The following is a 25736-nucleotide window of genomic DNA, read 5'->3' on the forward strand; positions in this document are numbered from 1 at the left end:
GACATACGCACACAAGAAACCGCCCCTGTTATTTATTTATTTATTCTCGAACGACGCACTGGAATCGCGGCCGCTCAACTTCGGAGTACAGAGCTCTCCTCAGAAGAGCCGCTTCGTTTGTAAAACGCACGATGATTTACTATCGATCGTAAAACGTCCGCAGTCTGACTGTTCACCTGCCTCGTTAACGTTGTCCTAGAGGCACTTCGAGGAAGAGAACAAAAGAATGCGCCGAACAGTACAGTAGCCAACGCGCGTTGTCTCGTGGGGGTCGTTAAACTGGTGATTGACCTTGTTTCTCCCTCGACACTCCCCTTGGCAACAGGTGGATCCACCTGCTGTTCAACCTGCTCGTCCAGATGTTGGTCGGCCTGCCCCTGGAGATGGTCCACGGCTCCCTACGCATCGGCACCGTCTACATGGCCGGAGTGCTTGCCGGTCAGTCGCACGACTCAGACCCTTTCTTTCTTTTTTTTTAGTTATTATTCTTACCGCTTCTTACATTATTAGTGTTTTCACGCGGTGTAATTATCGGTCCCGACCTTTCTGTTATCATTCCTCGCTTTCCTCCTCACCCTCAGAAGTGTCACATTTTGCTTGCTCCCTCTCCCGTCTCCCCCTCGCGGCCTTACCCTTTCTCATTTTACTTTCTTTCTCTTTCTTTCTTCTTTTAAGCACTTAAGTGGCGGCCTTCCTCGCCTCGTTGACAGCACGCTGCGCAGCTGTCGTTTACGCAAAAGGAGCTTAGACAGTCGTTTAAAACCGCTGACGCAGCGCGCGGGATGGGGGGGGGGGGGGGGTGCATAGGACACGTGGCGCCAGCTGGCGGCGAGACGCGCGACAGACGTCCGCCTCGCGATGCCTGTTGCGAGTTGTGTAAAGTGCGCTTCTCCGCTGTGAAGTACTTGCCCAGCAAGTGCGCTACGTCTCACAAACGCCAGGCAATGCAGCGAAAGCCCCCCGAATGAGTCCGTATATAACGGCGTTCGGTGGAGGTGCACCAGAAAGGCATGGCGTGTATGGCGTGTTCCCGGCTCACGAAATCGCTTCATGCGCGTGCAGTTAGCAAAAGTATCGCATTCGAAACTAGCTCCTTCCTATTACCCAAAGAGAGAGAGAGAGCAGTCGCTGGCACACGCCATTCGGACACTACCTACACCATTCTATAAGGTACTCTGGATTACGCTTGTGTATGTGAACTATAACTAACATCGCCCATCTTGTCTGTGTGTGTCCCTTTTGTGGTCGCCAGGTTCTCGCGAGAATCTTATTAATTACTGCGATCTAATTGCAATGTATCTAATAGCAATACAGAGCTTCAGGTTAGGGGACGCAAGCGGCTTGCGTACGCAAGAACTACTGGCCACGGTACTGCACATGCGCAGGCCCCTACGTCCGTGTCTGCGCATGCGCAGTACCGTCGCCCCTAGTTCCTGCGTACGCAAGCCGCTTGCGTCCCCTAACCTAAAACTCTCCAATGTCGTTTTTGTTTCTGTACGCGTTACCGGCACTTCACTAATTCATTAATTGACCATTTGCTCCTCTCCGTGCAGGTTCTCTAGGCACGTCAGTGTTCGACACGGACGTCTACCTCGTCGGTGCTTCAGGCGGAGTCTACGCTCTGCTGGCGGCACACTTGGCGAACGTACTACTGGTGAGTTTCGCTTTGGCACGCTACGTTCGTCGACCCCCACGTTTTGGCGCCTTCTTGGGTTACCCGGCGCCGCGTCCACGTAATTAACATTGAAAAAAATATTGATAGGAACTCGTTCACACCTTGGTGAGCTAATCGCGTTGAATTTCGGGCGCCTCGTATCAGCTTTACGCCAGCTAAGCCGCTTTATCGCGTTAAATTTTGGGCGCTTTGTATCAGCCTTATACCAATAAGCCATTCGATCGTGTGGTCTCCTATACTCTTTTTAGCATCGCGGGCTTACATTCTCGGCTAATTGGGGCACGTATTCGCGCGTACTGATGCAATTTTCTACCTCCTCTCATCGTCGCCTATCGTACCAGTCTTTTTTTCTCGCTTTCCTCACAAGTGCAGAGCGGCAGTGAACCAGTAATGTCGCAAATCGATGCTTTCATTATCAACGTTATATATAGCTCATCCCTTAATTTGTGCGACGGCCAAGGAAGTGATGCGGCTTCTTTGTATCATGACGTATTACATTTAAACCCATCCAAGATAACGTTTACTTTCCTATTTAAAGCAGGCACTCTAGACACGTTAGTGAATTTGTACCTTGAGGCGAGCATTTCTATTTCTCTTTCGTGGCACCTTTCATTTATTTATTTAAGGAAGGGAAGAATATTACAAACGCGCGTACCATTATTAACATGCTTGTAGCAATCATCTAACATAGTGACCTTCGCGACGTCATTGAACGCCGATTTACTATTCTATAACTCCCGTCCTGGCTGAAAAAAAAGGTCAGTGGCGCACATAGATTGCACGCATAGACGCACACACACACATAGATTGTATGTTGCGCCGCATGACAGTTCTGCTCAGCAGCGAAGCAGGGTTTACGCGAGTTCGGTTTGCGAATGTGTGCTCTGCCGCACGACCCTATTGCTTAACAGTGAAGCGAGCTTTAGGTGCGTTTTCGTTTCGGTTTCAAACAAAATTTTGTTTCGCCTCTTCGGGGTTTGGTGTTTTACTATAACCGTATCGATGTAAACTGCGTGTGTTCCTTACTTAACTAACATGTGCACCCACGTCACTGCGTGTTCGTTCTTCGTCAGTAACGCTGCGTAGCAGAAAACCGGCAGAGGCATGCAGTGCGCAAGCTGTGAAACAGGCTCGGCAGGTGGTGACGTATAAGTACTTGGTGTCATCGTTGTATAAAAGTTAGGCTTGCTGCGAGGGCAGTTTGCCCGATCAATAATGACAGCGCAGTCTCTTTTTTTTTTTGCAGACTATCATTCAAGAGCAAGAGTTTGCCCCTACTATGACGATGAGAATTAACGTACAAGATACAAGCCCCGGCATGTCGCAGTTGGCGCCTAGTTTTTCGTTTGAGCGATGATCCGGTGCCGCCACCAGATAGGCAAATGCGCAGTGCAGGGAAGCGCACTAGCAAATTATGTAGAGGGTCCATATCACGCCCGTTAGAGCGACGTCTTAACTAAGAAATTGAAAAATTCGTGACTAACTACAGTCGTATGTTTGCATGACGCAAACTCGGCTCTGCCTAGTTGAACCTCCTACGTAACCGCCTCGGCCACAAAGCTGCCTTGCTGTAAGAATCTGCATTCAGATGGTGCCCTTTTGCACAAACAAATAAATTAAAATAAAATTAGAAAAAGACTTTCGATCATAACTTGTGTTGATCTGAAACAACAAAATCAGTCGAGAGATTTAACTTGTACAAATGTGTAGGTAATATTAGATTCTAATTATATCTTTTTCAGAACATCATTGTTATTATTACATTGGTATGAGCTCCAGCTGATGCTGCGATAAGCTTATGTTCCTCTTTTACGTGATGTCCCTTCTATTAGTTTCTAATCTAATCATAGAACATGATTCGATTCCTCTGAGCTGCTCAAGCTGACAATGCAATTATGTTTTGCCTCCTCTTCTCTTTTCAGAATTACAACCAGATGCAGTTCGGTCTCGTGAGGCTGGTGGGCGTATTCTTAATTGGTGAGCAACTCTGATGCTTCATTCTTGCTTAGTTATGGACGTAGTTCAGTATTTTTGCAACGCTGTCAAAGCGACAGCTGTGATTTCATTTCTTTTGCAACTTAAATCCCTTCTTGCGTTCTTTATTTTCGTCTTTGGAATGTTTGCGTGCAAAAAAAAATAAAGTCTTTAAGGCTTTAAACTCGTGTGAGAAGTTAATCATTGGAAATCTTTGCGATCCATGTAACATTGCAATATATATATATATAGTCATATCATAAGAAGCCAACAAAGACACCAAGGATAACACAGGGGAAATTACTTGTACTTACTTATTGAATTAAAGAAATTATAAACTAATGGCAACGAAAGAGGATGAAAGAACAACTTGCCGCAGGTCCCATGTCTTCGCTTTACGCGTCGGAAGTCAGATTTAGGGCCTGAATTTCGTTTAAAAAATTCTCAAAAATTTGAAAGTTCGAGAAAAGGTAGAAGCACGAAGTTTGCAAAGCAATATCTCTGCGTGAAGAGCAGATATCGCGGTTCTGTAAATGGCATCCATTAGATCATTCAAAGTGAACAAAGTTGATATGTAAATGTATATATTACGTGAATTTTTTACGTTGTTATGAGGGTTCTGCAAAAGCTGTATTTTCATATGAATAATTTTTTTTAGATTCATGTGTAACATATCAATTTTGTCCACTTTAGATGTACTATTAGACACAAACCACAGAATGGTGATATCATTTTTTGTTGCTAAGTTACAGTTTTAAACTTTGTAGTTGTCGTTTTCCGAAAATTTTTGATGTTTGCCTTGTTCTTAATTTTAAAAAATTGACGACTTAAATAAAAAATTCCAGACCAACAGCCACTAGATTTCAAGTTTTTGTTCTAAACGCAACAACGTCAAGTTAGGTGCAGTGGTTGCCGAGAAAAACGAATTCTCCTTTTACATCTATTTAGATAGGAACACCCGAGGTAAAGCTCCCTCATAAAGGGACACTAAAGTGAAAAATGATTTCTTCTGCCCCCCATCTGTAAATCACTATTCTACAACACCAAAAACACCAATCTTACAACGATGTTTGGTAAGCCAGAAAAAGCGCGAGAACGAAATACGGGTGGCGACGCCTACTTAAGTTCCGCACCTGTGACGTCTCGAATTTTGATGGCATCTTCTAGGGCCTACTAATCATATATAGCGGTACAGATTGACTGCATTGTGTTCTAAAGGAACCAAATATTAAACATGGCATGTTTCGGGAACCTTTATTTAGCCAACGCGGCCCAAATACGAAAACATACTTTGGAATCCCTGACGTCACGCTGACGTACCGGCGCTGGGCTTTCGGCGCGAAATTCAAATACTGATACTTGGACCTTCATTTTCTCATGTAATAATCAAACTATTTTTTTTAAATGACTGCCTGCAGGTTTCTCAAACAATGCTTCATTAGTCTAAACTGATTTATTGTTTCGCTTTGGTGTCCCTTTAAGCTACTGCGATTTCAAGTTGACTTTTACAGAGACACTAAAGAGATAAAAAGTCAAGCTGAATTTGTTGATTTCGCTTCTAGGACACTCAAATTCTCGACCTTTCATTGCATCAACATTTGATAAGACAGAAAGGATACAAAATAAGAAAGTGGATGGGGGTGGAATAATGGCAACGCCATTTTGAATCCCCACTAGCTCTCTTGAGACATCACATAGAGTCTTTGATTGCATCTGCTAGAGACTAAATGGCAGTCTATAGTAAAAGATGGGCCACATTCTACACAGCAATAGGCCAAATTCGACTTAACATTTTAACACCTGTCTACGGCTCAGAAATCTCATTTCAATGACATTTTAAAGTCGAAGAAGGAAACACTAGCCTTCATTTTCTCCGCTGTAGCCAACATTCTTGTGCCAAATAAACTGAACCAAAGAATGCTTCACCAACCTAAAGCAATAGCTTTAATCGTTAGAGCCTCTTTAAGACAAGAATGTGAACTGCATCACTTATGTGATAAAAGGCATTGTGGTGTTCATAGTGCACAATTCTAAAGTGTGGTGTTGGGCTGCTTAGCACGAGGTCGCGGGATCGAATCCCTGCCATGGAGACCCATTTCGATGGAGGCGAAATGCGAGAACACCACTGTACTTAGATTTAGGTGCACATAAACCCCAGGTGGTAAAATTTCTGGAGTCCTCCACTAAGGCGTGCCTCATAATCAGAAAGTGGTTTTGGTATGTAAAACCCCATAACTTAATTTTTAGCAATTCTAAAGTGGTTGTGTTCTTCAAGAGTTTGACGTCTGTTATGACGCCATAAAAATATGTAAGTGTCTTAGTATATAGGTGGTGACGGGAAGAGGCCTCAAAGTGAAAACTGTCAAAAAGGACCTCCTGTTGTCATAGGATTAGTTTATTACAGGGCAGGTGACTTTTAAAAGCAGTTGGCGTACAAATGACTAAACAGGCATAACGGAAGCAAGCAAATGTGAACAACGATAGTACACTGAACATGAAGATTCAAACATATAAAGCAGCAAATGTGGCATGTCACGAGTGAGACAAAAGGCACTGAAAGCTTCATGGTGACGTGTTGTTTCTGCTTTGCTCTGCGCAGCCTCCGCCGACGTGGGCTTCGCGGTCTACGACCGGTACGCCGCCGAGCCTCATGGGCCGCCAGTATCGTATGTGGCACACCTGACCGGTGCACTGGCGGGCCTCACCATCGGCCTGCTAGTGCTCAAGAACTTTGAGCAGAAACTGCATGAACAGCTGCTCTGGTGGGTGGCGCTAGGCGTCTACGCAGCCTGCACCCTCTTTGCCGTGCTCTTCAACATCTTCAATTACTGAGCGCCGGGAGAGCAAATGGGTCTTTAGCGTCTTGCAACTACTGTGACAGCTTGTGAGCGACCACCATGTTGGTGCAACTTGCGCTTGCTGGTGGAGGAGCGTTTACATCAAGTCAAGTCTAAATTGTGCTTAAATGGTGTGAGGTTGGGACTGATACGCTCAAGGATGACATGCTATGGCTAGCAACACTGAGTCAGCACAAGAAAAGTGTCGGCCTGTTTTATATGTGGAAGCAAAACTTTGAGAATCAGCAAGATACTGCTTCCTTACAAGCCAGAGTTGAAGATCCCTCTGCAAGTCAACGACAGACAAGTGTGGCAGACTCGTTGCCTTTGTGTTAAACAAATGTATGACCACAGAACAAACCAAAGAAATTTGTGAAAACACCGTGAGGACTTTTTAGTGGACTTTGCTGTGTTCCAGTGACTCGTGCAAAGAAACAAGATATGGAAGAGGCATGCTGTTCGTGCTTCCCGAGGCTTTCCACAAGCATGCAACACAAACACAAGCAGCAGGGTGTAGACCATGTGTCGTAGTTTGTGGACTCGTGTCAAAGCGCAGTAGAGCCAGAGAACATGGTTTTTAATCGATTGAATGGCAACAAAGAATTTCCGAATGCATAGAATGCATGTGAGCAGGCCTTTTCTAGAATGCCACCAACACTGAAACATTTCTCAAAAAAAAGCTCTAAACCAAAGAGTCAATGAACTGCTTTTACCATTTCCAGTGGATTTAGTAAGCCTACCATTTCCGGTGGGTTCACTAACCCGACAGATAGAGCACTGTAAAAGCACCGCCTCTGAATGCAACAGCACACACTGCCGCACAAATAGCATGCAAGACTTCTGGAGCTATAGCAACCAACTGTGACAAGCCGATGAGTTCGAAATACAAGCCCACTGCCAAGAAAAACAGTACTGCCGCATGTCTGCTCGCAGCTCAAATCCTGCCATGAAAAAAAAAAAGGAAGTTAGAAAAAGGAGTCGTCGTACAAACGTGTGTTGAAGCTCCTCAGGGATCGACGGAGACCTTCTTTTCAACATCTGGCAGCTACAAGACAAGCAGCTGGGACTTTTGTTTACAGTACTCCAAATGTGTCTGTGTGTGCGACTGCTGTGTACAGGGTGTGCAAACGGAAAACGAACAACAAAGTGAATGCTTCTCCAAGAGCGTTGAGTGTGTTGTGCGCTTTGTTGACGACATTGAAAAAGAAAGGACCCTCTTCGAACTGCATGGGAAAATCGAGTGGTCCTCCGCATTTCGTGAGAATGAGTAGCCATTGCAAGCAAGGACACAAACTTTGCGAACTCTTGTTTCACATCCTGCCGTACCATTCTGGATTAGTGTGCATGTGTGTGTTTTGCCATGTGTGCATTTCGAGCTCCCTCTCTCGCCAGACAGAAAAGTGTCTCCAATTGCTTTGCGTGGCTTTTCTGTACAGCACCTTTTTTTTGTAAGCTCACAAACAGATAGTCTATATTTCCTCAAGGTGTGCTAGCGCAGATGGTGAGAATATATTTATTTAGGCCTTGCCCAGATATATCTATAGACCTTTTATGACCTCAATGTCAATTATATTCCAGAATGTAGTTATAGATCTGATAAATGAGATGTGTTTAGAAGCGGCATGCTGTGTATATTTTATTTATTTATGAATTTGGTGCTACGTATGGCCTTTTTTTTTTTTTTCAAGTGCTTATTTGGAATGCTCTCTGCGGGCATAAATGCAAGTGCTTCGATTCCGCATCCAAGTTTATTGTGTTATTCTTTTCAACATGAACAACTATGTAACCACAATGCTGAGAGTGTTATAATCAGGTTTAATTGCTTAATTCTCATTTGACATGATCAGACTGCACATTCTAATAATCATAATATGAACAAGATTGTGTAGCCATTCTAACAAATCGCTATAGTGCTCATCGAGCTGCAACTTCTAAATAGCACGAATTTATTGTCGCGCATCCTGAAGAGTGGTTCTTACAATTTAGATTCACATTGATATTTTTGTTCTATTTATATTTTCGCTTCAACTTTGCCTTGCTCACGCCCACAACGCCAGTTACCTCAGTTTACCCTTTGCGTGGCTTAGCACTACCATGCAACAAGGAAAACTTAAAGTGTGCAAAGCTGTCTCAAACATCATTCGGAAGTGGCACAAGTGCAGATTCCTGTTCTTTAAAGCAAAATGTTGGTGCATCTAGCACCTCGCACATGTGACCTCCCCTTACTGTCCTAATGTGGCAACTTGATAAGTACAGATATCCGCAAAACCAACTAGAGCGGCATTTGTCTCGGGTTCCAGGTTTTCCAGGCACGTTGAAATTCTCACCATGCAAAGGCCTGCGTCGTGTCGCTCGAAGTGGCGCTTGTAACCGAATGTGCTTACCTTGCACTTCAGAAAAACAATGCTTATCAAGTCTGCCACGTCAGCCTCGGTTAACAACTTGCTGCTGGACAAGTGCCAAGGTGTTAGTGTGTCGCACCTACTGCTTCCGCCATCCGTCAGGTCGCGGAAAATGTGACCATCCACAGCTTATTGCACAGATATATTACTTTCATTGTCACAACCATTCCGTAGATGTTGGTGCAAGCAAGCCATGGGCCTCGCATTTTTTGCGTTGCTTTTCTCTAGCAGTGGCTGAATATAACGCACGTTTTTCTTGCGTCAGAAGCCGCAGTTTTCACAAGTTTCGGCAGGAATTTAAAAAAAAATGCACACGTTGTCGCTCTCCGGTACGCATTGGCCTTGTTTGCTGCTTGGTACACAGGAGACGACACGAGTGTTCACCGGTGTATATAAAAGAGCACCGCATGGTCCGTTTGTTTCAGCGCACATTCCGTGATGTTCCATCAGCACACTGTTCTTTACTTATGTAGCCAAAGCACTTTTTTTTTCTTTGCAAATTGTGTCATTCCCTTTCCTGAGAAAGTCGGACATGGCCGCTTCCAATGGGTTCGTGCACAGATTGATGTGAGCCCGCGTCACAAACTTCCAGCACTGGTTGAAATCGCCCGACACACCATTTGTGCACAGTCAGTACCACAACTGTCTAGAACATCTAGCTGTCTTAATTAGGCTTATCGACTGCTGACGTAAAGACAGGAGCCCTAATAGTGCTCATCGCACCCTCAAAAGATAACACCTGCCACAGTTTTGAGGGTGGCAGCCATGTTTCTCATTGGACGCATTTCTCACTCCACCTCTAAGTTAGTGACAATCACTAATATTAATTTGAACACCTCATTGCTTAGCACAAGCTCTGCATATGTAACTTCATAGAATAACTGTTCACAGCTATTTCTTATTAAAGAATGGATAATCGTAAGTTTGCTAAGAGTTATATGCGTAGTGGCTTGAGACCAGGATTACACATCGAATATCCACAACACTGCCAGGCATCTACGATGTCCCAGGCACTTTTGGCACTGACTGTGCCTGCACATTGTTGCTAGAGTCACATGCAAAAAAAAAAGCTGCTTGTGCGCTGTATAACCTGTTCTTCCTCCTTTTACCTGCGGTGTGGCCTTTGACAAAAAAAAGATGTCACATCCTGTGCAGCAGCAACGTGTGTCGCTATATGACCCCACTGTCATTCCACATATTTTTTTTTTCTTCTTATAGGCGGCACTAACACCGACACTGTGTCACCTTGTATGTGTCCATTTTAGTCTGTTCGCGTGTGTCGTGTTTGTACAGCTGTAGATGAGAGATTCTTTTTTTAAGCCTATTGTACAAAGTAATTTATTTGAAAAAACAGATTTGCAACTTTATTAAAGTGTTTTCTTTTGTTCCCTTTACCAGCGTGTTTTGTGAATTCATCGCCCACAGCTCTAACCTTTTTGGACCCACGGATTATGTGGGTCCAAGAAAGGTAATATCTCATTAAAGTTAATTATGACAGTCAGTGGACTTCTCATATGCTGCTTAACCATCTCCACCTTGACTTGGCTTTTCAGCTGCATAAGTACAAGTCCGCATTGTTTGTTTGTTTGTGTTCTGCAAGCTTCAAAATGGAACGTTTACAGCAAGTTCACAGATTTTGTCACTGGAACATACCATTACATATACATATGCTGAATTAGTACACATTTTTAAAAGGAACTCATTAATCACATAGGAAGCGGAAGCCAATAAGAAGGGAACATCAGTAACTTTTGGGGTGGTTATGAAAGGAACAGTGGCATGGGTGCCAGATGTAGAAGGGTGCCTTGTCATATAATTTCATCTTCATTTAATTCTGCAAATTGAAAATGTTATCGGAACTGACAATTTGCCCGATGATGACATGAGCAGTTCCCTTGAAACAGTGTTGTGGCTTACCTACTAAGTTTGTTCATTTTACCCTTTATATCCAAATGCTTCATACTTCTGTACATCAAACCACCTTATTCCAAATACAGTCTAATGCCTCTACAACGAACGCCTCTGCAGCAATATAGCCTGTATAATGAAAGGTTGAATATGTCCTGGCCGAATTCCTATCTTTCATATGTATTGTGAATGTCTCTACGATGAATTTGGCTGTACAACGAAGGAATTTGGTGCCCCCGCACCCCCCATAGACAATTGGTTGCTTTACAATGAAATGCATGTAGCAGTGCCACCGCTGCCCACTGCAGTCGTCACCAAGGTACGCTCTGCACTATCACTAACAGTGGTGTTATTGATGCACTTGACGATTGTGCCGATATCCAAGTCCTGCTGAACTGCTGCAGGAATCGCTTGTCGTATGCTGCTTGCTGCAACTAGTCAGCGGGTGCGAGGGCTGACGAATACATCGCAGTTGACGACGACGTGATTATGTAATGATGTGACGACCAGTGACATCTTCAAAGCCATTTAAGGTAGAAGATGCAAATGTCAACAAAGGCAACTACGATGAAAATCCTGTAAACAAATCAAGAATTTGGCGGGAAGGGTGGCAATAAAGGCATTCGACAATGTGGTGCTTTGAGCAGCTCCTGCGTTTTGTGCTGGGGTATGCTGGGAGCGTTGGTGCAAAACGGTTGGCAGCAGTCGCACATTCTTCCAGATCAAGTATGTGCGAAATTAGCGACTCAGTTCACTAAGTCTCTGTTCATGCTAAAGGTTTTATTTTGTTGAATGCACTTAGCCCACTCAAGTGCAAGTGGTAAAGTGCACTGCCTTTATAACGAAATGCCCTGTATAATGAAGGATTTTGGAAACACTGAGCACCTTGTTATAAAGGCTGCAGAATGTTTGCTTGAATGCACTATTATTCTCTTTCCTTTTTTTCACGATCAATCTTCCTGTCATCTCTCACTGGTCTTCAATTAAAGGTCAAAGCATTTCACGGGCTAAGCACTTCCACATTCATCGGATGGATGGATACTGCCTGGGCGACTCCTACCACATTATTCCTGCCAGCTGTTCTGAAATCGACAATGGCAAGCACATGACTATCGAGGTCTGGCAGAATATCTCCGTGGTCAGGATTGGTAAAAGCAATAGTAGTGAAAGGACTACTAGCCGTAAATTTGCTTACGACCTTTGATTTCAAGGTTGACAGCACCGAATTTTTTTCCTGCTATTTTAAGCAGCTTTCCTGTGGAAATGCCACTGCTGCTGCCATGCGGTGTGGCCTGCACTTTTTTGCTACTGGCATGCCCAGTGTTGAACCTTTTTTTGTTTTTGTGACGGCAGTAAACGAATCGAGATTAGATTTGCAGAATCTATCCGTCCTTTGTTGTGCCATTGGAATTAATGTCTTCAGGCCAACTTCTCGCCATAGGACTTCACCACTGCGATTCTAGGAGGCCATGGGCAAAGCACCTATGCTAGATCGTTCCTATGTCTAGCTACTTAGTTACAAGATGACAGCGACAAAGCTACCGTCGCAGATTCCATTGATCAATTGTGTGCTCACCATGGCAGGCAGCGGGGACACGACCGTCTGGAAGCCCTTTATTCGTTCGCGACCACAACGGCGGCGTCCCCGAACGCGTACAGGGCAAAAAAAGCAAGGCAGCGCCTTCGCCGCCGCCAGGTGAAGATGGAGTGGGGGCAAAGGGAGGGGGGGAGGGTGAGCGCCCCCGCGTTATCTTCCCGCCACCCTCCGACCCGTAAAAGCCGCTAAGAAAGCAAGGCTCGCCCTCGAAGCCACGCGGCACGGACGAAAAATTATTTCTTCATCTACGACGCCACCCTTTGCATCGTCCCCGCGGCGGCGGGGGGGCTTCCCTGCCGAACGCGGAGAAGAAGCAGGGCGGCGCTGCGGCGGCTCTTATCACGGCGCACCCGGCACCGTGTGGGCGTGGCCAAACAAAGAAAGTTCCTCGAGCTTGCAGAAGGATCGCGGTCATCAACGTCGGCTGATGCGGAAGCCAGGGGGACCCGCGGTGTCCACATCCGGCGCTGTGGCGTCGGGCGACGACAGGCGGCTCGCTAATTAGCCGGCTGGCCACGGCACTGGACGACGGTGGTACGTTGGTTGTGGTTTTCATGACTAAAAGGACACGGTGCGCAGAGGAGGAGGGCAGGCGTAGTACGTCGACGACGGCCCCCTGGCGAATGCATTGTGCGCCGCGGTTCGAACGTTCGTCGACGCGCCGATCGATGATGAACCCCCGCGGGCCTTCGTCGAACGCCTGCCCTCCCGAGTGACCCGCCGTGTGGTTCCGGCGCGCGTCTTCGTCGTCTCGCCGTGGCGCCAGCTCCGCCTGCACAATGGGGGAGGAGACGAAACCGATCCGGACGGGCGCTGCGTTCCCGCCGACACTTCCTGCTGCCGCTGTTTGCAGAGGAGGTCGAAATGATCCGACGACGCCGCAGAAAGGCATTCGCAGTTCGTATAGCCATATGTAACTTTAGCAGTGCCGCTGACGACCTACTTTTAGTGCGTCCAGTATTCCGGCAAGCGCTGGCGGTTTGCCGGATGAGCGGGGGCGCAATTGCGTTCACAATTACGCCGCTGCCGCCAATTTGCACCAGCAGCGAAGCAGAATACAGTAGGCTACTGCAATTCCAGCTCTGTGTTTTTCTGGTTGAGCTCTATGCCAACAGGCGGCTACACCACTCCGGCCGCCCACGCTCCCACCCATCCGGCAATCCGCCCAAACCATCCTCGTTTGCCGGAATAGCGGACACGCTAAAGGTCTATAATACGTATTTGGTACTTTCGATCGTGGCACACTTGACACGCCGCGCCCATGCATCTGGCGCAGCTAGGAAAGCGCAAAGCTCGGTAGGTGGCTGAAACGGTTAAGCGTAGAGCAGTGGCAGAATGCTAACGAATCGCCCACTGTGGGGTAAGCGGCGGAAGCGAACATTCGAAGACAAAACGGCGCGTCACGCTAAGAAACTCGCGGCGGATTTCGGCGACGCGCGCGCGCATCCTTTGCAACGGTGGCGAGCCTCGACGGGCGCAAATGTTCAGAGGTGCGGTACTCTTAAGCGATCATTTAATGTGACACTTCTTCACCTTCGCCAGGTTTTGTACACGACCTGGCAACGTCGTCGTACACGGCCGAAAGCATTCCTACAGTAACGTTCGAAGATAGCAAGCTGTGCACCAGGATCGCTGTGTCTAAACTTGAATGCGTCAACGCTTCCGGAGCCGATGATGCGAGTCGCTCGAAACCATGGCGAAAGTGTGCGGCTTCGATACTGGGAGAGAGACAGCCGGCAACGATGACGACAAGCCAAATATCGGGGAAGTAAGGCAAGTAAATAAAGCTGCGCTTTAACACTCCCCTAACGTTTCGGATAAAACGATGCACGGTCCGGTGCCTGCAGGGACGCAGTGCATGAAAGCACGGCTACGATAGTACGCGGGCTGAGTAAAGCTGGCACGCCGAGGAAGCGGCAACTATAGATTACGTGACGTCACGGGCGCAGCTTTTTGCCGTTCTATAATTAGTGCCCCAACATGATGACGTCAGAGTACCAGATTGTAACGCTTACAGTTTTTCTTTTTAGCGGCGGGTTTTTTATATGTACTATCACTGCTATCGATCTGTCACTCGGTCCACGGCGCGCCTGTCGTGCTGTTGTGCTTCTCGTTTACGCAGTTTCTCGGCGTGCTGGCACCCCAAGATGGCGGCCACGATGACGTTAATGCAAACAATCTACATAGTGCTACGAGCGAGCGCTAAAGCTCTCGTCTGCTCCATTAAGGAAATCCATTGCAATAAGACTGAAAGGCGGGCTAGTTGGTTTGACTTCATTCTGGAAAGGTTTGCGCGCACTGAACGAAGGCAACAAGGACACAAACACCAGCGCAGACTGACAGCATGCCAGTTGCCTGTAGTCAGACTGCGCTGGTCTTTGTGTCCTTTTCTTGTCTTCGTTCAGTACGCGCAAACTTTCGACACCGAAATCCATTGCAATCTGACGATATAACGCCCCCGCGAAGCTATACAAAAGAACGCGTGTCCTTGTCGCTTCTTTGTGTGCTCCATGTCTACGTTCGCGCTGGCTATATCGTTATGGAATACCAACCAGCCCGGTCTCGTATACCTCGCTCCAAAAGAAGAAGACCGCCGCTTCGACGGCGCTCACCTACCTGCCCGCCGCCGACGTCTATGGCGCCGCGGACGCGGCGGGCTCGCCCGCTGCGGCGACGTCGACGGCGTCCCTCGCGCCGCCTCCGCCCCCGCTCGGCGCGGCGTCCTTGGGGGGCGCGCCGAGGCCCATGCGCTTGATGGCGGAGATCTTGGCGAGCACCGCCTCCTCGGCCTCGTCGCGCGGCACGCCCTTGTACTGGAGCCAGTTGTCGTCCTCGAGCACGGCCAGCGCGTACGCGGCCGCCACGTGCAGGCCCAGGTGCTTGCGCAGCGCGGTCGACGCCTCGGGCAGGTGCAGCAGCTTCATGTACGGGCCGTCCTCGCCCAGCCGCTGGTACGCCTTCAGGAACGCCTGCGACCCCCGCGCGGAATTCGTTACGGGCGTCAGGTTCGACGCAAGCTCTTCATGGGCTAGAGGGGGGGAGGTTCCTCAAGGGGTGCCGCGATTAAAAGACGGGACAAAAGAAGGCACACAGGGACGCACACAGCGCTGCGTGTCCCTGTGTGTCTTTTGTCCCATCTTTTAATCGCGCTACCCCTTGAAGATGCGTTACCAACAAGTCCACATTGCAACCCTCGGGGAGGTGCGACACAGAACGCGAGAGGAGCACAGTGCCCTGCGTGCGTGCGTGTGCTCTCGTGTCCTATGTCCCGTTCGCTGAACCCTTCGGTACGACGTAACAAGCCCGATGTGCAACCGCAGCCATCGTATAGGCATACAGTGACCCGTTTCCTTTTTTTTTTCTGCGACATGTCAGTTTAGGACCTCAAAAACGGGGTTGATATGCGACCGTCCCGACGTCTCGTACATCTGTCCTTTCTTGTTAGGCCGTCGTCGTCATGTAGTCTTCGCCCGTAGGCCACTGTCTATAATCCCCAGGTTCTACCCGGCCCAAACCTCCAAGGTGAAACAAATTCTATTCAAACCGGTCCAGCGGCTGTCCGATCAGAACATTCGCGCGAACGACGTGTTATCGAAACGGGCGAACCGGAGTCGGGGCTGAGTCGGAGGCGCGCTGAAGTGATCGCCACCTCGGCGCGGGAAACTATAATTCAGCAGTCTCGGTCATCACCTTGCTGCCAGCGGCGAGTGACACAGAAGCGCTGTCGCTTTATATCGGCCGCGCCTCGGCCGCGCGGTAACAAACGTATCCAGCAAGTTTCCGGCAAGACCCAACCACCGGAACAGCAGCAGCGACATTTTGTCGGGTGCGAAGTGTCGCATCGAGTTGAACGATCTTCGAGTTCAACGATCACGTGTCTTCAAGCACTGGAGCAGCCTTTCCGACACAACGTGGGACGGCATCTGAAGCGGGAGGCTTACACTGAACGGCTCCGCATTAAGATACTTCGTACACGACCCGTCTTTAAAAAAAAAAAAATATCGTCTAGCAATTTTAAGGCGCGTTCCGAGAGTCAGAGAGAAACGTCGTCGCGCGTCGTATCGAACGACGCGTCGTATACGACACGACGCGTCCCTTGCGTGAATGACGTCCCCACTGTAATGGGGGGGACCCAGACGAAACCGGAGGGAACCTGTCCGCGAAGCTCGTGGCGGTGCGGCCTTTGGCACGCCTGGAACCATGCAGTGGGGTTCGCAACGCGGCATCGCATCATGCGTCTTCCCGCTTCTTCCGACCGCCCTGGCGCGCTGCACCTGGCATACATCACCTGGAGGCGGTCGCCCTTGGCGCGCAGCTCCGGGATGATGTCGAGGACCCAGGAGTTGCGCCCCTTGAGGAACTCGAGGATGAGGTGCACATGCTTCATGCCCGCGAAGCGCCAGCCCACGGACACGTACTCCTGCACCTGCTGCATCGGGCCCTGCGTGGTGTTCGGAGGGCTTCTCAAATGGGCTCCTCGAGGAGGAGAAAGAAAGCACGCACACGAAGCTAGGTTTATGGTTTGTCTTTCACGGCGCAGGAGGATACAAAGGAGGCGAGAAGGCAAGAAAGTGACCGCAAGTTGCCTATAAATTGTCTTCCAGCTATACGCTTGTGCGAATATTCGGCATTTTCGGAAGTGCGATCGAACGTCGTGCTATTCTATATTCGCCTCGGCTCGAACTTCAGCGTTCGAATAAATTTTCGAAGAATTCGAAACGAACGCGCATGTACGCACTTTTTTTTTTCGCGTATAAGCCCAAGCTATTCAAACTATTTGCTTGGAAATTATTCGACGCTAACTTCGCTTCGACTTCACTTCGGACCAAAAAAAGAAAACTATACTTGTAGTGGTTCTCAGTCCGTGTTCTTTGGCGCCATTTGCAGGCCACGACACACCAACAGTACCAACGCCTCAGCAGTGTACGATTTCTTTAATTCTTTATCTTCTTCAGTGTGCCCTTTATTTGAAATGTACTGTCTTATAGTCCTGCCGGAGGCAGTGTCAGTGCAGCTACAAATACAAGAACGAAAAACACAACACACTCGTGTTCATTCTTCGTACACTGTCCGTGACCCCGTGCTGAAATACAGCTCCTCCCAATTCAATTAAAACAAACCGACCGGCCCACACTCCTCGTCCTCTTGCGGCAGTCTGTCCTCTGTGTCCAGGGTGGAAAAGGACCTGCACACAGCTTTACTGCGGTGAGACGACGTGTCGCTTCTGCCACGCGTGCTTGGGACCACACCCATGGTACAACTAGCACTGTCTATAGTACACTTTATATAGTACAACTACAGGTCAGCCGAGCAAGAACACCGCCAAATAGGGGTACACCTCGAAGCGGTCCTTCAGCAGGGCGTTTTTCAAAAACCCCGTGCTGAAAGAGCCACAGCAGATTTAAAAAAAAAGTATCGTTGTGATTCTTCAAAAAAAGGAAAATGGCCGCCCCGTACAGACACACACGCAGACGCAACGCACCTCGAAGCGTCCCTTGAGCAGGGCGTTGCAGAGCGCCGCCCTGGTGTGCGGCCACTGCTCGCCGAAGCTGGAGACGGCGTCCGCCTGCTCGGCGCCGTACAGCGGCACGGGCGGCGGCTCCGAGACGGCCGGGAAGAGCGCGACCAGGTCGTTGACCCGGTGCTGGAACCAGTCGCGGTTCAGGTTGGAGCCCCGCGCGCGCGGCAGGTTGCACAGCAGCACGCTGAGCAGCACGTGGAAGTCGTCCATGGTGGCCGCCGGCGAGTCGGCGCGAAGCGCACGCAGCTGGCGGCGCACGAACGCGCCGCTCACGTGCACCTCGTCCAGCCACACGCCGTCCAGGTCGCTGGCGCGCACCACCTGCGCGGGTCACCCGCCGTGGTGGCCATGGGGCTGCTGAGCACGAGGTCGCGGGATCGAATCCCGGCCGCAGCGGCCGCATTTCGATGGGGGCGAAATCACGACCCCTGTACTTACATTTAGGTGCACGTTATAAAGAACCCCAGGTGGTCGAAATTTCACGAGTCCTCCACTATACGGTGTGCGTCATAATCAGAAAGTGGTTTTGGCACCTAAAACGCCGCAATTCAATTTTTAATTTTTTTAATTTGCTATCGCAACCGATGCTTCGCCTTTCGGGCGAAACCGCGACCTTTCTTTATCGAAGTGGAGGAAGGCATTAGCAGTGAACACAGGCTATTTCGGAAATACTTCGCCCTCAAAAAGAACTTCAATGCGTTCAGCAGAAGCGGAGTTATTGACAATCAAACAGGGCCTCCGCTGTGCTCCCGTTCCTTCTCCAGTGCCTTGCACTGCGAAGGCTACGGCGGAGCACGCCCACAACGCTCCGCCTTCTAAATGTCACAGTGGCGCGCAGTTCAAATTTCATTTAGGCTGTCAACGTAGACGCCGCGACTTCCGATTCTGGCGTCCTACGACGCGCCAAACGTATAGCCAAACGCGGCTGTCTTCAGCGAGCCGCGGTGAGCTTGGCCAGTGGACTCGTGGCGGCACCCCGCGGCGGCCGCGGTATCTGCGCTACGTAGCCGACCTGGTAGCACCGGAATCATTCCATATACCAATAGCAGCCGCGTATGGGAATCCGCTTTACTGCGAAATAAAAGCGTCCAGATGAGAATGAGGAGCAGGCTTCCGTTGAAAAGAGGACGTTTGAGAGAGAGGTGAGTTCGCGCGCTCCGCTTGCGCGAGCTCTACGCACGGCGTACGACAGCAAAACTTGGCTGATATGTTCACGGCAGCGTATGCTACACGCGCACTACAGGGTGCTTCACTTAACTTCAGCGAAACGTTCAAAATATGCAAATGTTACGTAGCTGGACGGAACTAAGGTAATGTAGTTTTGCCGTCGCTTGGAGATACCCAGATTATTTTTTGCATTCTTCCTGATTAGGTAATTACTCTTAATTGGTTGATTAACTTCTCAATTATTGTAATGAGATGAAAAGTGTCCGTGATAAAATTGAACAGCAACCTGAGAAACTCCCGACACAGCTTTCTGTTGCACAATACGGGCTACACAAAAGTGTTTTTTTCCGAGCCTGAAAGAAGCCCGCGAATACACGCAAAGTGCCTCGACAGGCCAGTCGCGCGGCAATCTTGCGTGTTTTGGCGAGTTTTAATTATTCGAACGCTTGGAAGAAATAGCGTTTACGTAGCAAGTATAGAGCAACAGAAAGAGGCATCGTGACAATTTTTTTCACGATGACCTAGAATTTTCTGATTGACAATGTCTCTCCGATCATAACATATACTTTCTTTTTCCCACTCTGACACTCTTAACGCTAAGGCATTAAAAAAAGATAAAGCTGCACTCGCTGCGGCTCGCCTGCTCGTATCCGGCCTCACAGACGAGCTTGAAGAAGCCGAGCAGGCAGGCGACCGCGGTGGCCGGGTCGCGACCCTCGGTCACCAGCCGCACGCAGTTGGGGTCGAACTGGCCCAGCGGCGGGAACACGTACACCGTCTGGCGAGGCAGCGCGGCACCCAGGGCGTCGGCGGCCGCGATCACTCCCGCCGGTGCCATGGACATCGGTCGCACCGGAATCATGACGGCCCCGTGCTTCCTGCATGCAGCCGAAGCGATATACCGGGGTGGGGGGGTACTGTACTCTGGGCACAGTCCCGATTCCATATTGCACTCTCCCATTGAACCACAGGCCTTTACTCGTAAGGCCTTGACTCATAAGGCCTTGACTCATAAGGCCTTGACTCATAAGGCCTTGACTCATGAGGCCTTGACTCGTAAGGCCTTGACTCGTAAGGCCGTCATGGTAAGGTCATTACTCGTAAGGCCTTTACCAAACGGCCTTCACTGGTAAGATCTTTACTCATATGGCCTTTACTCGTAAGGCCTTGGCTCGTAAGGTCTTCACTGGTAAGGTGATTACTCGTATGGCCTTTGCTCGTAAGGCCTTTACCAAATGGCCTTCACTGGTAAGGTCTTTACTCGTAAGACCTATACTCGTAATACCTATACTCGTAAGGCCTATACTCGTAAGGCCTTTACTCGTAAGGTCTTTACTCATATGGCCTTTACTCGTAAGGTCTTTACTCATATGGCCTTCACTGTGGCATACAGCTAAATTAACCCCACAAAGCCCGAACACCACATCACGAAATATTAAAGCAAATCGGTCGCATTTACTTTTGGCCACGGAAGCATACTGGTGCGAAGAAAAATTGGAGGACGCTTAAGCTTCGCCTTCAGAGTGGAGCGCGATAGCGTTATCGCACCCCGTTCGCACCGGCCGCTCATTCGCTCGGCATGCTCTTGAGTCACACAGAGACATAGCTTTCACATACAACACTTCTAAGTTCACAGCACAACTTTTTTCTAATTATTTGTTCTAACAAGTGATTCTCACCATCTACTTACCGCACTGTGTTGTGCACATTACAACGTTTCTTGCTCCCCTGTTCCTTTAGCGTTCACACGCACTGAGTATATCGGTCACTCAGCACACACATACACACAGACACCACACTGGGAGCACCACGCAGACGAATGACTCCTCGCCAGAAGCACGGCACACATCGCAGGGGACGCTTTCCCATCAGACGCGCTACGGTGCAGCGATCACGTCAGAGGCGTCCCGCATCCGACGCTGCACCTAGGAATCGCGCTGTGAGAGGAAAGAGGAGCCGCGTCGCCTAAACACGAGGGTTCGAGTGACGAACGCTGGAAGTTGGAAGGGGAGAGAGCGAGAAAACTTGTTAAACGCAAGGGTATTGGGGCATCCTCGCACCGGTCCCCGCACGGCCCCAATGCGCTCAAACGAGACGAAGGGGAGAAGCGGGCGAGTGGCGCCTCGTCTGTCGGGGCAACGCCGTACATTGCGAGGAGGGGGTCTTCTGTGTTTGCCTCAAGATGGCCCTGCATGTTCGACAAGCGCAGAAGAAAGGTAGCGGAAAGTCAACGTACTTCGCTACTCGTTTAACTGCGACTTCTGTAATTTACATGCTCATAATTACCGATCTAAACCGCAGTATAACTTTCTACGGCACGTTTCTAAGGGAACACAGCATTCACTAGAGGCGCTTTTGTCTCGCTTTGAACCATCGAACTCATGGCTGAGTGGTAGCGTCTCCGTCCCACACTCCGGAGACGGGTTCGATTCCCACTCAGCCTATCTTGCAAGTTGTTTTTATTTATGAATTGCCTTCCGGGATTTTTTCGCTCACGGCCAACGCCGCCGACGCCGATGACACCGGCTTTTCTGCGACACGAGCTCCTGAGTGAAGTGATAATTGATCATGGATGGAAACGGCTAAGGGAGTTGTGGAGTAGCTCTGGGTGCAGCAAATTTGGCACACTGGAGCAGGTCTCGAGCAGGAATTATTCGTTTTGGAGCAGAAGGTATACGCGTTTTGGAGCATGCTACGTGCAGCTCTCAACACGAGTGAAATACAGACAAATAAAGATATTCTTCGACTTTGCCGAACACTGTTAGGTTGCGGAGAATCCGCTCTGCGGAAGCCCGAAAGGTGGAGGAAAATTCACTAAAGGAAAAAAAAATTGTCACACACCCGGCAAACGAAACCAACTAAATGTGGTCTCGAAAAAAATATAACCAATAGATTTATGCGGACAGCACCCATTGTATGTTCATAGGCCTTTTCTCTTTTTTTCGTTCTGCACAAGCAACTCATATTTAAGTTTAATTAACTAACATTAATTACATGACTTATTGGATAAGGATATTGGATAATGGAAATCATGGGTTGCTTTAAATCCAGTTATCGCTCATGTTTCAACATCCTCCACAACTTTTTCATTGGCATCTCGTCGGTTAGGTAAGTTTCTGAAGTTAGCTAATTATAGACGTATTCGCGCACAATGAACAAGAAATACTGACTGTGACAACTATGAATAACACCCATCAACACACAGTGAACACCGTTCGCGTAATGCCCTGTTATTTTTTTAATCCTTGGTGAAATTCAGTTGGCTTAGCAAAGCACCACTGAATAAATGCGAAGTTACCTTGTTGCTCCAATATTGCATGCTTGCCAGTATTGCATATGATGACGAGAAGAACTGACATTTATGAAAAGAATAAAGGGGGAAATGTAACTGCGAGTCGGCCTAGTTGGAACAGATTCATCTTACAACTTTTTGTGCGCGAACAAACAGGGACGAATAGGGGCAACACAAGGACGAGCGCTTTCCTTGTGTTGGAAAGGAAAGCGTTCGTCCTTGTGTTGCCCCTATTCTTCGTCCCTGTTTGTTTGCGCACAAAACGTTTTAAGGGGAAAATGTGTTCCGTGGTTTTCCGATAAGCGTCACCGACCAATATTTTGCCCAAGCGCGATTATTAAGGCTGTCCCATAAAGTCAATGCAAAACGGCGACCGATAATTTGAATTCCGAACAATGGTTCCCTAAAATTTTCTGACTCGATCTGCGCAAGTCGCGTGCTGAACATTATCGCCGCGAACGCAATTTGTGTCGTTCGCGTATTCTCCGACCCTTTACGGCCGCCATTCGGCCGCTGCGGTAGACTAAAACCGAAACTTTACATCCCCGCTTTGCGTTTTGCCACCGCAAAAGTATCGATATTGGTTGACGGGGCTATGTAGAATATAGAGCCCCCGGACTGCAAACTTGAGTGACAATTACGGATGCCAGTGGATATTAGATATGAGCAAATTAATTTAGTTGATTATGCATTTATATTCCTCGTGCAAATAATGCCTGCCTGTTCGGACAATCCAGCTCAAAGATTATAACTGTGCTGTCCGCTACAGATACATTTATTTTAATTGCTTAATGTCTTCGCAGAAGCACCCGGTTGGCGAATGTTAATTGGGCTGGAACGGTGGGGTGGAGCGCGTAAACCACATTATGCGAGAGCCGCGCGATCATATCACCGCGCGATCGCGGAGATCTGGGTCACGGTGCGGTGTTTTTGCGCACGCTACGCAGACTATACGGGGAGCGGCAGCGTCTGCGCGTGTATATCGGGAGGCCAGGACAGGCAGTAAGCCCCCTCCCTCCTTGATCAATACGAAAGGGGACGCAGAAACTGTCTTCAAAGGGCATGTAGTGGCTAAACGCAGTTGGCCAAGCACACACGTGTTCAATGGAACCAAATGCTTAATCAGAAAGCTGTCTGTTCCAAAGCAACACGTCAGATTCAAATTCACGTATAACGAGTGATCGCTGCTTCAACACGAATTCGGTGTTCCCTCTCGCATTGCCTCTCATTCTGTATGCATGTAGTGGACAAGGATGACGCCGCGTGGATCGCAAAGCGACAACTCTCGATCGCGATCGTCTGCTCTCGAGCAGACGGCAGTTCTGCGCTGTGCGAGTGCTGCCTTCGCAGCGAACGAAGTTCGCCACCAGACGAACCGCGCTGAAGTCTCTCCGACGCCTGAGCCTCAATACTGGCGAGTCTCGCCTGCACGTTACCACCTAGCGGACATGTCTGCTGGAGGCTGGGCTGGGGTACACGTCAGAAGGAGATAGGCGCCCCCGCAGCCAATCAGCGCTTCAGCAACAGACGAAGCGGACATGTCCCCTAGGTGAACAGTTACAGAATACAAGCCCCAGTTCGTGCAGTGCTGCAAGGGATGTAGATTGCGTCAGCCGATCAATAAACGAGAGCCAGCTAGATGCTCCAGACGAGGAAGAAAACAGGGCTCGTCCATTGTCTGGTACTAATCCCCCCCTGTTCCATTCTTTCAAGAGCGTAGCGCGCGGGCGCGATCGGAGGCGGACAGTGGTTGAGCCCTTTGACGGTTCTGTCTTCCGATTGGCTGACGCGACCCACACAGCGCTGGCTGTGGGTGGCGCACGGAGTTATCAGCCGGAGCGGAGTAATCTGTTGCGTTTCCTCGCTCGGGAAAACTTCGCGCTCACTACTCCACGCAGAATGCTAACTCACGCTGATAACGCGCATGCCGTTTCGTGACATGGAAGTATACCGGGCGCGCAACGGTGAAAGAAGGAAAAAACACGCAATATGATTGACTATCCTTTGGGAATACGATAAAAGGGTACCGACTTATAGTGCAACGGAAACACCCAAATGACCTTCAAATGGACGTATACGGCTAAACACACATGCCCCCCACGTAGACATGTTCCACGAGACTACACGCTCGACAGGGCGCAAATTACTAACAATAGTCGAACAAGGGATGCCGGGGGTTGTCCTCGCCATGACGAAGTCCCAACGTTGGCTACAGCGACATCCTTTGTTCGACCGCCGCTCATCACTTGAAGCATAGCTCCGTCTTAACACATATTAAGGCATGCGGGAGGGTATTCTGTAAGAGCCCACCTAGTGGACTGTCCATTTCGGCCGCTGCTGATTGGATGCAGCTGTACGAGAGAGAAGGAGACGAGCGGCCCCAGCCAATCAGCAGCGGCCGAAATGGACAGTCCACTAGGACTTCTACAGAATACCACCCCCGATTTGAATTTACGTGTCTCGAGTAATACCACTGCTTCAAAGCGAATTCCGTGTTTCCTCTCACACTGTTCGCGTGACAGCACAGCACGGCAACTGGCGACTTAATTCGTACTGCTTAAAACCCGTGTGCTTATTGTATTCTTAACATGGAGGACATACGAGGTGTATCTTTGAGGCTACATCGTGATACGAAACCAAAGCGGAAACATTTCCCGACATGCATTCTTGCGAGTTAATGAGAGCCGACGTTCAAACTCTCTGCACCTGCCTAGAAACGAGTTACTGATCGTTGAGACAGATCTCAACGGTGCTCTTGGCGTTCGCCATTTAAACGACTACGTAAAGACACAATCAGACCCGCATTTACACACACACAAAAAGAAAAAAAGTGATTACGTTGCAACTTATCATAAAATTAGATGCCAGCTACTCGCGGTGTTAAGATAGCTTGTTGGAGAAAGCAGACGGTCTCTGTAAAACAGCCCTAACGAACGAGAAGCTCCCTGAATTCTGCACCTGAAGACTGTTATGGCCCCGCGGTTTTCGTGTGAATTCTAGGTAGCACTGCCATGCGACGCTGCTGTCGCGATGTGGTTAACAAGAGTCGTAAATGCGAAATTCATACTTGCCGACAGGCAGACGGGGACGTAGTAAACATCCAATATACGAGCCGATGGCTTCTGCGGACAGCCGCTTTTCAAAAGGCGACCTCCTCACCTAAGGCCAAGGTGTTGGCACGGCGCGAATCCTATACCGATGACGTATGCACTCCTCGGTCATGGACGACACGGCCACCAGCGGACACCAACGCGCAAACACCTTCCCGGTGCAGACTCCACAACTTCCGTCCCAGCAGGTTGAGCGTTGACGGATCAACGCGCACTCTCGCAGTCGCCTATCTCGCGGGCATACTCGAGTGAC

General features: G+C 49.0%; 2 protein-coding genes across 5 annotated transcripts in view; one reads left to right on the forward strand and one right to left on the reverse strand.

Moving 5' to 3' along the window:
* Positions 1 to 10282, forward strand: part of LOC126528979 (protein rhomboid-like) — a 199642-nt gene extending 189360 nt beyond the window's left edge. For all 4 annotated transcript variants that reach the window (XM_050176584.3, XM_072290039.1, XM_072290040.1 and 1 more), the window contains 4 exons: positions 326 to 438; positions 1554 to 1654; positions 3598 to 3652; positions 6249 to 10282. In XM_050176584.3, coding sequence (XP_050032541.1) covers positions 326 to 438; positions 1554 to 1654; positions 3598 to 3652; positions 6249 to 6481 — 502 coding nt within the window. In that variant the 3' untranslated portion in view covers positions 6482 to 10282. The remainder of the gene's footprint in view (positions 1 to 325; positions 439 to 1553; positions 1655 to 3597; positions 3653 to 6248) is intronic.
* A 1273-nt stretch (positions 10283 to 11555) lies between these two features.
* LOC126528978 (uncharacterized) lies at positions 11556 to 25472 on the reverse strand. Its single transcript, XM_055069528.2, has 6 exons — positions 25441 to 25472; positions 19722 to 19959; positions 17876 to 18235; positions 16682 to 16834; positions 15010 to 15362; positions 11556 to 13165 (listed from the first exon to the last, which is right to left on the reverse strand). Exons 2-5 carry the CDS (start codon positions 19941 to 19943, stop codon positions 15027 to 15029), a joined length of 1071 nt encoding a protein of 356 aa, XP_054925503.1. The 5' UTR covers positions 19944 to 19959; positions 25441 to 25472; the 3' UTR covers positions 11556 to 13165; positions 15010 to 15026.
* Positions 25473 to 25736: the final 264 nt, after the last annotated feature.

The sequence above is a fragment of the Dermacentor andersoni genome, chromosome 8 (assembly GCF_023375885.2).
Source record: "Dermacentor andersoni chromosome 8, qqDerAnde1_hic_scaffold, whole genome shotgun sequence".
NCBI classification, from domain to species: domain Eukaryota; kingdom Metazoa; phylum Arthropoda; class Arachnida; order Ixodida; family Ixodidae; genus Dermacentor; species Dermacentor andersoni.